At 48.7% G+C, this 14,717-nt stretch overlaps 2 protein-coding genes across 3 annotated transcripts in view; both read right to left on the bottom strand.

Annotated features, from left to right (window-relative positions):
- Positions 1–8,362, bottom strand: part of LRRK1 (leucine rich repeat kinase 1) — a 111,369-nt gene extending 103,007 nt beyond the window's left edge. The window contains exons 1-2 of one of the 2 annotated variants that reach the window (XM_037510080.2): positions 8,323–8,362; positions 1,882–2,107 (exon numbers count right to left, since the gene is read on the bottom strand). In XM_037510080.2, coding sequence (XP_037365977.1) covers positions 1,882–1,978 — 97 coding nt within the window. In that variant the 5' untranslated portion in view covers positions 1,979–2,107; positions 8,323–8,362. Of the gene's footprint in view, positions 1–1,881; positions 2,108–2,656; positions 2,675–8,322 lie in introns of those variants that run through there. The other variant, XM_037510081.2, reaches the window with a different exon arrangement.
- Positions 8,363–12,669: 4,307 nt separating this feature from the next.
- The window catches only part of ALDH1A3 (aldehyde dehydrogenase 1 family member A3), a 38,050-nt gene continuing 36,002 nt past the window's right edge, over positions 12,670–14,717 (bottom strand). The window contains exon 13 of the mRNA XM_037510079.2: positions 12,670–14,524. Coding sequence (XP_037365976.1) covers positions 14,452–14,524 — 73 coding nt within the window. The 3' untranslated portion in view covers positions 12,670–14,451. The remainder of the gene's footprint in view (positions 14,525–14,717) is intronic.

Here is a 14,717-nt window from a genome sequence, read left to right as displayed (position 1 = left end):
AGGGGCAGAGTCCCCTATGGGGCTTTTTCAGATGACACAGTCACCCACTAAGCCCAAAATGCCCCTACCCTCCTTCCTCAGGAAAAGGAGAGGCAAGTGGGATAATGGAGCTAAGAGTGCCCTGGAAAAGGAGAGGCGCCTCCCAAATTCCAGGCTCTGTGAGACTGTGCACGTCGCTGTGACCTCACACCAGTAAGGCCAAATCTTTGCAAGAAGCCACTGGAATAAAAAAGGACATGCATCTGAAAAAAAGAAGTTACTTCTCAAGAGATGCAAGTTGATCACTCTGGGAACACTTAGTGCTGGGCAACGTCAAGAATCAAATTCTTTCCCCATTTCATAATTTGATTTATGTGCAAAGAATCTTTCAGAAAACATCACCCTAGTTAGCCAATGGACATGTCTGATGGAGAAAAAAACACCCAGGCAACTGAAAAAAAAAAAAATCTTCTGAGTGAGGTACAACATTCAAATGTTGACACCACTAAGATTACAAACACATGGATCCTCCCAATGGTTGGACCCTTTCTGATCCAATATATGACACCACTCAGTCCCACACACGGACCCTCTCAATCCCAACACATGGGTTCTCTCAACTCTAATACGGACCCTCTCAACCCCAACAAATGGACCCTCTCAATCCTCATGTGATGGCCTAGGCTGTAAGGACAAGAGATAGAAGGTTAAGATAAGGTTCAAACTTCAATTCTGCTCTTTCCAACTTTTGGCATTGGTCAAGTTTCTAGAACATTCTTACTTTCATGTTCCTGAGCTTTAAAATAGGAATAAAATGACCATTTTCAAAGATCGTTGTGTGGATTAAATGAGATCATTCCATAAGGTGAAAGTAGTGCAGAAACAGTGCTTAGTGTGTACTAAGTGCTTAGTGTTTATTATCATCAACAATATTAATGCTGTCTTACTGATGTTAAACATGGTGCACCTCTAGTGGAAACCTGGCAATCCACATAAAAAGGCTTACAAATATTCAAAGCCAATAATTCCACATGTGTAAGTCTATCCTATGGAAGTAATCTCAAAACCACGAAGCTAAAGATGGAAATGCCTACTCTTACAGTAAGAGTGAGCAAGTAGAATCAAACCAAATGTCCCAAAATATCCAAGGAAGAGTCATGATTTTTGATTGTGCTCCCATACAAGATGACATTTAGATTGTGCTCCCATATAAGATGCTGTTTAGATGGTGTCCATGTAAGATGATATTGAGATAGTGCTCCCATATAAGATTATGTTTAGACAGTGCTCCCACACAAGATGATGCTTAGATAGTGCTCCCATATAAGATGATGTTTAGATGGTGCTCCATGTAAGATGATATTGAGATAGTGCTCCCACGTAAGATGATGTTGCACAAGATCACAGGAGCTGGGTGACTGATACAAAGTGAGGAAAGAAAAGGAGGATTTAAAACTATATACACAGTTTAAATAAAGTTAAAAATCAAAGCCCTCAAGCCCAGAGAGGCACCAGAAGAGAAATACTAAGATGTTAACTGCGCTTGTGTTTAAGGCAGTGGAACTTTGGGTGATTATTTTCTACCTTCCTTCTTTTTCCCTTTTTCAATTTTTCTTTACTAAACATGTACTATTTTTACAAGGAAACAAAATTGAAATCCCACTAAAATAACTATATTTTTAAGCAACATGGAGTGAGGCTCTAGTTCTTCGGATCTTTGATTCCACAATAAATTTTGTCCCGTAACCCATGCATTGTGAGAATTTAAGCACACATCCCAAGATATATTTGATGATGAAAAAGTCACCCAGTCATTAGCATTTTACATCCTTTGGTTGAAAGCCCCTTGTTCTTACAGCCCAGACTCCCCGTAATACACACGCAGCAGGTTGGACCCCTTACCGGTCTGCGTCTCCATGGCACGTTCTGGACACACAGCTGACCCCTCCGGCCCCACACACCAGTACATGCTGGGCGGTCGCTGCGACATGCCAGCCATCAGGGGCACTCTCGATGTCGGAGGGCTCTCGTGTCAGCGCTGGCTGTGGTCACCGCCGCTGCTCTGCTGCCCGAGGGGTGGACTGAGGCACGGGCACCCGGTCATGGTCAAGCCGATGGCCGTCTGGTTCTGGTGGTGAGAAACATCAAATTAGAAGGCCTCCTTGCTGCCAAGTCCCCTCTGCACCCTTGCATGTACTTCCTGTTTATGTTGACTCATCGGTATTTCCCTCCCTCCTTTGCAGTATTGTTGTTGAAATTCCATCCACCCAGCCATGTCCCATCAGGTGGGGACAGTGAAAGAACAGAACTCCCACCTCACAGCTGACCTCCCATGAGTCTTGAAGAAACCCAGAACAAAGGGGGAGCCCTCACCAGTAATGGTTCTTATCTTGGTGCAGTCAACACATATCACTGCCACTTGCTGTGATAGGAGACAGCCCAAGGGGCGCCTGCCTTCAGGGAGTCACACTCCAGTTGGGTTGGAGCAGACACAATCTCCCACCAAGAGCCTCCCTTTGCCCAGGACAGATTCTTCCAGAAGCCCAGAGATGCATGTAATCCCAGAGGGGTAGCCAGGCAATAACCCCAGAGAGAAGGCATGTTACAAAGTCCTTCTGTCAGTCTGACCCCTGAAAGATACAACAGAAAGGAGTCCCCCCCATCTTGCCCGCCTCACCCCAAGCATACACTGGGCAATGTCTGGAGGCACTGGTGCTTGTCATAGCTGGGGGTGGGGGTGCGGTGAACATCTAGTAGGCTGAGGTCAGAGATGCTGCAGGACACCCCGCAATGCACAGGACAGAGAATCACCTGCCCCAAGAGTTCCAAGAAAGAGAAATTCTGAGTTAGATTAAGATTCATCTCACTTGGAGCAGGAATGTAGAGGATCCAAATAAGGGATCAAGAAAAAATCTAATTATAATCAAGTAAAAATCAAAATCAACAGGCAACTATAAACCAGAGACACACTGCAGGGCGGGGAGGGGGGTAGAAGGGAGTAGGATCAAAACAGGGGTGGGAAGAGCACAAGGGACCATGGTGATGGCTCACGGCTGAATGGGTAGAGGGAATTTCACGGAGACTATAATAACCAAGATGAAAATGCATACATTGCACAAAAATGAAAAATGATGTAAAAAATATATAAATAAATAAATTTTAAAAAGTCATTTTAGGGGCCTCCCTGGTGGTGCAGATGGTTGAGCTCAGCGCTGTGAAGCTGCCCGCAGCCTCTGCAATGTCGGTTCGATCCCTGCCAGCCGCGGAGCAACCCCCATGGCAAGGCAGACCTCTCCTGCGTAGCCCGCTGCTCCCCTCAGCAGTGTATTTCATTGGTCTGCCTGTTCTGTTCCCCACTCTGCCTCAAATCCTCTCACCCTCCCGTGCATCTAGCCTGTACCCTGGTTCCTGTATAAATAAATCTTAAATAAAATAAAAAAGTCATTTTAGTGTAAAGGCAGAAGAAACTTCAAAGGAAAAAATAGAACATTTGATTATATAAAATTCAAAACTCTGTATACCAATAATACAAAAAGACAAATAAAAACATGTGAACATTCCAGATTAAAAAAAAAAGACTCATCTCCCAAGACTCCTGAGGCCGAGATGAGAAACGTTAAGGCAAGATTTCATGAGGTTCTTCGGTGCTGGGCTCCCACAGAGCTTGAGGGAGCCCCAACCTGAGTGTCCATTGTGATTGCTCACCATGATGGTGAGTAAATGACCAGAAACACCTGAGGCAGGACCAGGCCTAGGGCTGGCACTAGGTGGTTGCGGGCACCACCATATGAACCTCTTGGCTCTCCAGCCGCGTTCGGATGGAGTCTCCTATGCAGAGAGTCCTGGGTCTTAGCCAAACTAGCCTGTGTTCTCTGAGACAGAGAAACAGCTCTGAAATGGAGAGTGACAGTGTAGGCCCCCGGCAGCTCCCCAAAAATCGCTGTCATGTAAATGATGCCCATAACCACATGGAAAGGAACAAGCAAGGTCTGGATGTCAGACTTGCATTGTCTGTCACATATTAACGGTGTGTGACCTGTTTTCTCATCTATTAAAAATAGACCTGCACCTTCCTGCCTAGGGGGCCTGCGGGGTTGCTACGAGAATTCTAGCAAGGTCAAGTTTCTGCAGCCACTTTCGGCAGCAGGGCCTGAGGCGGTCTTTATCTGCAGTGACAGTGGGAAGGCTAGGAGGCCAGCTGGGCCCTCTGATGAACGAGCTCAGAACAGCAGTGCTGGAGGTAGACACTGACACCTTTCCAAACTACAGGGCACCTTTCCAAACTACAGGGCAAGGTTTAGAGAAACTAAAACTGAAGCTAAAAATGGTTAAATTGGTCTCGGTCCCTAAGAACTTAAAGGAGAGAGAAAAGGCTTCTTCCTTAGCTGCCTCTTTGAGGCTTTTATTAATAGACATGGCCTGAGCGAGCAGAGCAGACGGGCTTGAGCTATGTGCCAAAAGCAGCTGGAGACTGGGAATGCAGAGGAGGAGGGTGACCCAGAGAAGGAGGGGGCACCAACAGAAATTCAAAACTCCTGTTACCTGAAAAGGCTGTCATCCCTCATGGATGAGGTGCCCCGTGACTGGCCAATGGTCCGCAGCCAGACCCAGATTTTCTTGCCCCAACCCACCTTTCAGCCAATAAAAATTAGCTTCTTTGTTCTCAACTGGTTCCCCCAAACCTATATAAGCCCATCTCCTTTCTTAATTGGAGAGGCAGATTTGAATTTATCCCCTACCTCCCTGCCAACTGATCTGCAAAGAAAGCCAACTTCTCTTCTCAAATACCCGATTAAGGGTGTGGGGGTGTGCAGGTTGGGTGGAGACCCAGTGCTTGGTCACAACCCATGCCTGGAAAGCACCTGTGTGTAAGTTTGGGAACCAAAAGTCCAAGGAGGAAAGGAGAAATTATTTCTCTGCACAAAATTCTGGCGGCAATGAAAATTTCATAAATTGCAAAACCTGCTGAGGAAAATCAACTTCAGACAGGAACAGGGAGAAGAGGCAAAAACAGAAGAAGCCCTGTCTTAAAATAAAGACTGTAGATCACGCAGTCACATCCCAGAAACTCCCCAGCAAAGTGGAGATCTACTTTTAAATCCTATCTGTACCAGCCCCCAGCACACTTCACAACTCCTGGAAAAATCCAAATGCTCGATGTTTCTGCTGAAAACAGAAGTCTGACCATATAACGTTTTTGAGTTAAAAAAAAATCTGAAAAATATTTCAGGCAAACCCTGGCCCAGCCCAGTTTGTTCCTCTTTTCATTTTCAGTTTCTTTTTGAAAATCACTCTACTAACGGAGAGGGTTTTGCCTCTGGAACATTTTTATAATAATAATTTGTCTCTTGGCCGACACTGTAAGGTAGAAGTTTTAAGATGAGGTAACTCGAGTTTTGCTTACTTTTTGCCCTCAAACGGATCTTGGTTTCTTCCTGCTTCTTTTGGGTTCAGCCCAGGGTAACTCCTCAGGACTGTAAGTTACAAAACAGTTTTCTTTTCATCAGGACAGAGGCATCTTGAAGAGCCTCCAGAGGGTTTCTCCAATAATAATTGTTTTAATCATTTTTAAAACCTCATCCATTTTCTTTTGCCAAGCTCTTTATACCCATGCGAATGAATAAACTTAAATACTTAATGAAAGAGAGAAAAAAAGGAACTTGATATTCTTTCTACAAAGATTTTATGGGCCCTTTCCGTGTGAGGAGTGAACTTCATGGGTTCGTGGTCCTTAGTGCTGGTAGGGAGGGCAGGTGGTTAAATAAGCTCCGGCTGTGGAGTCAGGCTGGGGAGAAGCCGAGAGCCCAGGCCTGCTCCCCGCTCTTTATAGGAAGTGCGAGAAGGTCTGCCAAGAAGATGCTCGCAGGGAAGCATGTTCGGAAGGCTCATTTCATCCAACTCTTTTTGGAATTGAAAGCCTGGTCGGCACGCCTGGCTTATGGTCCTAGACATGTTACTAGACTCTCAGCGTCCCTTGACCAACAAAGGCTCACGGTGTGGCCTAGAAGGGGGATAGACCCAAGCAAATATATCAAGTATTTGCAGGCTGGAGAAATATCAATATGTAGTTCCCTGTTGCAGATTTCATGACCCCAAAGCCCACTGAGGCTGTGCATTTATTTACATTTGGCCACGGCTCCAGCATGCACTGGGTACTCCATGGACAGCTCTGGGAACGAAGATGCAGCAGAGAGCAAGGTGGGCACACAGAAAGGGTCGTTGACTAGTAGGGCTCCAGTGGAGACCACCAGGTAAACAGAGGAGAAATGGACAGGTAAGGAAGGAATATACACGGTAGAGACAGCTAGAAGGATGCAGAGAGGGATAGAGAGACAGCCTGGCTCTTGAGAGGGTGGCTGGCGATGTGAGGGGTCCTGGAAGGGGTACTGGGTCGGGGATCCAGGTGGGGGATGACAAGGGTCAGGTAGTCTGAGATGTCAGAAACAAGAACACCCTGGGTGTGAGGGGAAAAGAGGTTCTGGGCATTTCATGCCAATCACAAGGGAAAGTTCTTGAAGCAGAGAAATGATATGGGGTGATTTACTTGCTCAAAAAAAAAAAAAAATCACTCTGCCTGCCAAAGGAGATTGGGAGCAGGGAGGCCTGCAACAGGTGTACCTTGGACTAGTACGGGGTGGGGAGGAAGGTGGGGCTGGCCCCAGAACAATTTGGAGGTAGCTCCAACTACCAATTATAGCTTGCTATATTCAAGGATTGGGGGAGGGTGGAGGAGGGCAATGCCTAAGGCTTTTTTGTTTTTTTTTTTTAAAAGATTTATTTATTTATGCATACAAGCGCTGGGACACAGGCCAGAGATGCAGGGGGTTAACAGAGAGGATTCACCAGAGACAGAGTGGGGACCAGAACAGGCAGACTGACTGAAGTACACTGCTGCAGGGAGCAGCGGGCGAGACAGGAGAGGTCTGCCTTGCCATGTGGGTAGCTCCCTGGCCGGCTGGGGTTCGAACTCATGCTGCAGAGGCTGCGGATTCCTCCATAGTGCGGTGCTTAACCCCTTGCGCCACCAGGGAGGCCCCAATTCCTAGAGTTTTTTATCCCAGCAATTGAGTTGACTGTGGGTCACTCCTTGCCATGTGGAACCCTGGGGGGAGGGAAGGTTTGGCTGACCCCCAAAGCAAATTAGGTATGAGGTTTATAGGTTTTTATTCTAATTTTTTATTTTTCTAGGGCATAAACAAGACTAGTGAAGACATCAGAAAAGGCACTGAAGATACCATTTTTCAAAATCGTGCATGTCCAGCTATTCCTTTAAAGGCCGGGAACTCTGATACAAAATGAGTGGCAAACTCTGAAAGGAAAGGAATGTGTTGGGAGAAGCCTGCTAAAACCAGAACTATATGCTGCTGCTTCTATACCCATCTGCCCTGCAGGGGATGTGTCTATGGGAGAAAACGGCCCTAGCCTGCAACTGTGAGTTGGCGGCAGAGGTCCCCAAATTCTCCAACACCCATATCTCCCTGCCATCCTGGCGCCTCTCACCCTGTCCCCAGGCTACATCATCATCTTCCCTGCCTTTGCCAGGGAAGGTTTTCTTTTTCTTTTTCTTTTTTTTGCTTTTTAAAACTTTATTTCAACATACCTGTGCTTACAGAAATACTCACATCAGTTAACAGAATGCAATTTAAGTTTAACTTATGCTACACAATTTGGACCAAAAACTTGGTCCATGGTTTAAGCTTTTTTAAAAAGCAAGAATTTGCAATCTGGTTTATTTTTCATCTACTACAAGTGAATATAAAAGATCCTCCATCAAATGCTGCCAGGGAAGGTTTTCATCTGGATTCGGCCAGAGACTCGACCTTGGGGCGCTCACTAGTCAAGTCCAGCCTCTGAGAGGCCGAAGGCGCACTTGGCCATCGGAGTCTCCAGGCCCCCGCGAGACTCCAGGGCAGCCCCTCCCCACCACACACGCACTCACAACCACACAAGCGCTCGCGCACACGCACACGCACATGCACACGCGCACACGGGAGCTCTGGCGCCTGCTCCCAGTTCAAGGAAGGGGTTTTTCTCCAGGGCGGAGAAACTGCAGACACCCTGGTGTGTTTTCCTACCTTTGTTTCCTGCCCCTCTCTGCTCCCGCCCAGGCATGTCCTGCCCTGGGGTTCAGGGTTCCCGGCCTGGGCCCCACACCCCTCTCCTGCCTCAAGCACGGAGGGCGGGGCGGGAAAGGCAACGGGTCGCCCCAAGCCCTGGGTGGACCCTGGGGAGGGGCGCACGCGGGCGCGGGGGGCGCGGGGGGCGCAGGGCTCCACGCGGGCGCGCAGCGCGGGAGGCAGCCGGGCTCCGGGGGTGGGTCGCGGGCCGGGCAGCCGCGCTTACCTGTGGCGGCGGCAGGGCAGGGTCTCCCGGAGCTCGGGGCTGGGCGCGCGGCCGGGCGGGAGGACCGCGGCGGGCCGGAGCTGGCCGTGCCACTGGCCTTCGCCCCCCGCGCCTCGGGCCGCGCGCCGGGGCCGGGCCGGGCCCAGACGCACTTCCTCAATCCTGCGGCCGGCGCGCGGGCGGGGAGGGCGCGCGGGCGGGCGGACGGGCGGGCGGCGCGGAGCGCGCGGGCGAGGGTGGGCGCTGCCGGGCCGCCCCGGAACCCGCACGCGGAGCCCCGCTGGTGGCCACCTCCGTCTCCCCGGCCGCAAAGCCCGGGCGATCAGACCCACGAGGCGACCCCGATTGCAGCCCCTGCAGCGAGGTCCGCCCGGGTCGGGCTCCCTGCGCTCTCCTCGCCGGCCAGGCGCAGCGGCAGGACCGGCAGCTTCAAGCCAGACCGCGCCGTCCCCTGCAGCGCTCGGCGGCGAAACCCTTGGGCTGACCCCTGGCTGGGCCGGCCGTGCGCTCTGGCAGGAAATAATGATCAAAATGTTATAGAGCAACCCCGATATTAAACGGGTTCCTGGCTGTGGGTCCTCACCCGCGCGCTTTAAAGGGACTTATGAATACTCTACTACAGACACACGCAAAAGGTTAATAAAAGGTTTATTTACAAGGGAAAAGGAAATAAGGAAAATGTACAACTCAGGGAGAAAATAGGGAAATAAAGTCTTTAATGCGTCCTACCCGATCCGACGACCTGGAAACCCAAAGTCACTCTCCGAGCTGGCCAGACGCTGCGAGCTGGCAGAGAGCCAAAAATGGAGAGCGACTATCTTGTTTTAGCCAATTCTCCATATTTTTTTTTTCTTTTGGCTTGGATAATGGACTATTTTTAAGTAATGAAACTGTCATACTGGACATTCATGGACAATGCTGCTGACTAATTGTGGCTTCTCTTACACACATTGTAACCCTGAAAAAAAGACTGTCTCCTAAGACTACACCCTGAGATTGTGCCACCATAGATATGGTGGAATAAAAATTAAAAGGGGGGATTGCAACAGGGTGGTCCCCAGGAAAGGGGGAGGTTCCCTGCCCCACCCAAGGGAGGGTGGAGCTGAGCAGGAAGAGGAGAAGCTGCAGAGGAGACTGAGGAAGGAAGGAAGCAGGATGGAACCAGGAGACCTGGAGGAGGCGCATGGAGCCTAGAGACACGTGAAGAAACTGCGCTTGTCTTTTGGTCATGGACTGGGTGACACAGATGTGGGTGAGACCCGTGGGGAGGTGACAATGGCAGCTTTTATCTTGATGTTGATTTTGCTCTTTTCCTTCCGGGCTTGTCCGGTTGTTTGTGACCCTTTTCTGTGGGTCCCCACTGGAAGATGCTTTAGACTTGTGGCAGGCTTTGGGGCCTTGCTCTGGGCCAATCCCATTTGGATGGACTTTTACCCACGAGGGGACGGGTCACTTTGGGTGCTTCATTTAGAAACTAGACTCTTTGCCTTACCCGTATTGTTTCCTAGTCGTATTAAAGTTCCTTCCCATTAAAGTCTCCTATGTTTTGTGTTGATGCGGCGGATGGCAGAACCCATTTAGAATAGGCAGGTTTGCGGGGCTTGGGCTACCCCTCTCCCTGTCCTATAACAAAAAGACAAGGACTGCTGGGCGGTGCACACTCTTCACAGGGCAGTGGAGAAAGGTGCATTTTTTCAGCCTGAATTTGCTGCAAGCAGCACCCCTACCGCTGCATGAATTTAGGTTTAATTATGGATGTCTGCAAAAACGCCACGATTTGGGTGAATCATTTTAAATTGGCATTCTTGTTTTGGAGCAGGAGAGCCTCCCTTTTTTGGAGGGGGAATGTTGGCAGTTCGTGGAGCTTCAGTCTGATGGAAAGAGGTTCGTGGCATCGTTGAGGCCAGTGCCAAGCGCAGACCTCCACGAGCTTCATACCCACGCTGTGGGCAAGACTCAGATTCAGTTCCTTATGCCCTTCCCCGCCCCCTGCCCCCCCCCCCCCCCGCTCCGCTCCAGAGAAGCCTCCTAAGTAAAACCGATGGTTCTGCACCCCGCAGGCAGGACCCGCCCCTAAGGCTCCTCTCCGGTGAAGTCCCGACTAGGACTTCCCCAGGATTTAAAGCAAGGCATGGAGACAAAGCCACCACCTGCGCTGCCACATGCCGTTTCCCAAAAGCAGGGCAGCCGCAGCCGGCCCCCAGGCTCCCCTCGCGGACATTCCGCGTAGTGGCCACCTGGAGCAGTTCTTGGGGTTCCTGCGTGGGTGGGGCCACCCGGGAGCTTTCTCCGATTCCAAGAGACCCCCCTCTCCAGTTCTGCAACGAGACACCCTTCCAAAAGGGGGGGAGCAGTTTGGCAATCTTGTTTTCGGCACTGCGGTCCTAATTCCAGTGTGCAAACGGCAGCAGCGTGACTGCTACCGAAAAGTCCCTAATAATTTGTAGGGTGCAGGGCGTGGCGTGCGTAGCGCCGAGGGAGCCCGGGACCGCCGGGCAGCGCTTCCAGAGGGCGCGGCCCTGCCATCTAGCGGCAGCAAGAGGACGCGCGCGCCCCGTGCCCTGACCGACTCTGGAGGGAATGTGGCCCTTGGGGATGGAAGCAAATCCCCTGCCCTTTACACGAGCTTGAGGACAGGCTAGGAAATTTCCCTAGTTCAGAAAAGCGCCAGGACAGTGGACATACAGGTGGTCTGTTTCAAGCTGGTCACTGCCCAGCATTTATTCTTTAGGCGTGCGTTTGGCACAGGCTTGTGCGGGATGCTTATGCTAGGTCACTCCATTCCTCTCTGCTTCCTAACTGCAGCTGACTTGGCCTTCCAACTCTTGCTAGACTCCTGGATTCTCAGCACCTCAGGCTGGACTGACACTCCGAAAGTGGGGTCCTCTAGAAGCCACCTCCAAGACCTAACATTTCAGCCTTCTGAAGGTGCAGTGGCTGACCAGCTCTTTGGAGTCTGAGGGTGCTCAAATTCCTCAGACAGTCCCCCTTGGATGCTTTTTAAGTATCCTTCTTCACTTTCAAGCTCAAGGCAGCCACATGCTAAGAGCAAGTACATTAGAAGGCTTCATCCACGGACAGAAGCCAGGGCATTCCAAAAGGCTTGATTTTAGGGGATGTGCTCATTCTCTGTGCCCACCTCACAGCACAGGCACACAAGGGCATGCACCTGTGCGTGCACATGTACATCACAGTGGCTGTATCCCTAAAATATCTCCTTTACCAGAGTCATGCTTTGGTAAACAAAATGAAGGGAAAAAGTCATTTTCCATTCACTTTTTTAAAAATTTTTTAAAAAGACTTTATTTATGCATATAAGAACTGGGGCACAGACCAGAGGTGTGTGTGTGGGGGTGAGATGTTTCACCAGAGACAGAGTGGGGAGCAGAACAGGCAGATCTACTGAAATACACTGCTGAGGGGAGCAGCAGGCGAGTCAGGAGAGGTCTGCTGCACCATGTATGTTGCTCCCTGGCCAGCTGGGGATGGAACTGGTGCTGCAGAGGCTGTGGATAGCTTCATAGTGCTGAGACTTAATCCCTTGCATTACCAGGGATACCCTCCATTCACATTTAGATTGGGAAATGGGAGGTATCCCAATGTATCTGCACATGTGTACTTGCTTACACTAGGAGGGATCTGATCCAAGTCTCCTTTCAGCTCCCCCTTACATTTCACTGCATGGCCAAGGTGATCTGGCCCCTCAGCATCAAATGTACAGGTTGAACTTGGTGGACCTAGTCAAGTACACAGAATGTTCTCCATCCAGCCCCAATGTCAGCTCATGGCTTGATGATTGAGGCTTCTCAGTTCAAAGCCTTAGATACTTTAGGTAAGTTTAACACAAACATCACGATCCTCAAGCAGAACAGTTACAAAAATGGATACTTGTGCACACAGCTCGGGGAGGCAGTGCTTCCCTAAATCCACATGTAACGTCCCCTCCATTTCCCACACTCATGTCCTTGTCTTCTTAGGATAAAAAGATATTCAAACAGCTTAAACGACAACTCATATCTAGTCAGCTGAGACACAGAACCTCCGGAGCTGAACTTTCTGGCAGGCCAACCCCTTCAAACCATAGAAAGGTCCTCACACTCAGGCCAAGCTAGACCTGATGGGTGAGCAAATGTAATTTTGTATTTACGCCATCACCCTGCTATATTTTTATTTTAGTTTTTGCATCATTGTTCATTTTTAAACATTATTTGTTCCTCTCCTACCCACACTGCCATCATCCTACTTTATTAAAGACATTGTGTACAGATGTCTAAGAAAGAGAAAGGTCAGCCCCAGAATTATAATGGGTGTGGTCCTTAAATTAAAAAAAAAAAACAAAATGTTTCTCAAATATTCAGTTTTATTTGCTCGTTGTTGCATGGCTGAACACAATCTGCAGTTAGGATCAGAATCCCCAGGCCAATAGATTTTTAAACCATACCACAGGTATAAACCTTAAAGGAAGTGAAATCTAATACTATATAGATTTCCATTTCTACATACAGTATATTACAGAAGGTTAAATATACCACCTCTGTGTACTTACAACTATAAAAAGATACATTAACTATACCAATTATAAATAAGGTAGCATTTCATATTAAAGGCATTATTGTACAATGAAAGAACAAAACCCTCTATGTATTGCTGTAAAGATTAATGTCTATAGTTACTTGAGTTAAAATCCTGAAAATTCAGTGTATGAAGTCAAATCCTGATTGAACGAGTTACAGATAGCATAAGCAACAGGTGTTAACCTACGGAAAGAAGATGAATCTCATTTCCAACAAGAATGATAACCCCGTTAGTACATGACTTTATACATACACTGGCTTTGACACAGAGCTTCATTTTATTACTGCCCTCCCCCCAATGAATTTCTTGAATATCATTTCATTCTCCAACATAAGCACCATTTGAAAAGTACTAGTTAGCCAGTAATAGTAAAAGTACCAACTAACGCAATTTGAATTTGGTTGTTTTTTGGTAAAGCTTAGGGGAACCGTGTATTTTCCAAGTTACAACATGAAATTGCACATCATTTGGATACCAAAGGAGGAAAAGAAAAATTTGCAACCTGGGAGTGCAGTGCTCAGGCTGCTTTGGGAGAACTGCTTCCTCCATGGAGGCCAGGTGCTATTGTGGAAGTATCATTCATTAATGTCAAATAGGCCTTAAAATAACAGGGCTATAAGAAAACAATAGTCTTCCCATTGTGCATGCTTTTCTTATCTAAAATGCATGACACAACTGGACAAAAGGAAAACTTCCTAAGCCAATCATAAAGCCTGAATGAAGTGGTAGTGAAGGCTAATTTGTAGGAGCACACAATGGCTCTGACTTGTACAAGGTGGACTCAGCCATCCTAGGATTCGCTCTGCTGTCCTCACTCAAAGCGCTCTGTCCTTAGCAGCAACGGGGGGCACTAGCCATGCTTTCTGCCTAAGAAAGTGCCTGGGTTAAGGTAGACTGTGGCTTTGTTTTAGATGCACTCTTTGGGCTATGGATTGGATCTTATTCCAAAGGCAAAACTGGTTTTAAGCTGGTCAATGTCAAGAGCAGTCCTTGACCAGGACCTAGGGCCATCCACACCCCAAGGCCTTCAGTACCCTTCCTTGGTACCTGCTTCCCAAAGCTCCCCCAGTCAGATCCTGGCAATCCCGGTTTTGGTTCTTTTCTAAACTTAGTGCTAATCCTTTCCTGCGGAATGATAGGAGGGCCTTGTCCTATGGACAGGGAGGCCACAGCTGCAAGGCCCTTTGTAAAACATGCAGGACGTTTTCCCCAAATTCTTACTGGAGTCGGTCACTAAGGCATTTTTAAGCCATGGCAGGATTTTTCAAATATCGCTTCCTGCTGTCTACATCCTGAGCCTCTTCACTGTCCCCTGGGACTTAGGCTAAAGGGGGAAGCAGGAACGGCCAATACCGCCATCCCCGGGCCCGGCTGCAACTCACACACAACATATTGGCAACAAAATGGGAAGAAAAGAAAAATCGTTCAAATCCAGTAGATTTAAAGTCTCCAGAAGGAAGGATCCCAGGAAGGCCTCACACGCCATCTTCTCTCGGGCATGCCTCAGCTGCCACAGTCAGCCGTCCACTCTTGGAGGAAGGGCCTGCCTGACCCTCAGGGGCTCTTGTCACCCAGCTTGATGGTGACAGTTTTCACTTCTGTGTATTCAGCCAGAGCATATTCACCCCTGTGATCATAGAAAAGAGGAAAATTCAAAGAGGGCGACATGAAAACACGTAGCTGTTCTGTGCAAACTATGCGCTAATGCTTGGTTGGGTAGGACCTCAGCGGGCAGTCTGGAGTTTATGCAAAAGGCCAGAATGTGGTGATAACCAGAGACCAAGTGACTGTCTCATCGGTGAGTCTAAGTGACTGTGACT

This window comes from Talpa occidentalis, unplaced genomic scaffold (genome assembly GCF_014898055.3).
Source record: "Talpa occidentalis isolate TD23 unplaced genomic scaffold, MPIMG_talOcc4v2.1 talOcc4.14, whole genome shotgun sequence".
Classification (NCBI taxonomy): domain Eukaryota; kingdom Metazoa; phylum Chordata; class Mammalia; order Eulipotyphla; family Talpidae; genus Talpa; species Talpa occidentalis.
The sequence above is the reverse complement of the archived record's forward strand: the minus strand, read 5'-3'. Positions and strand labels throughout refer to the sequence as shown.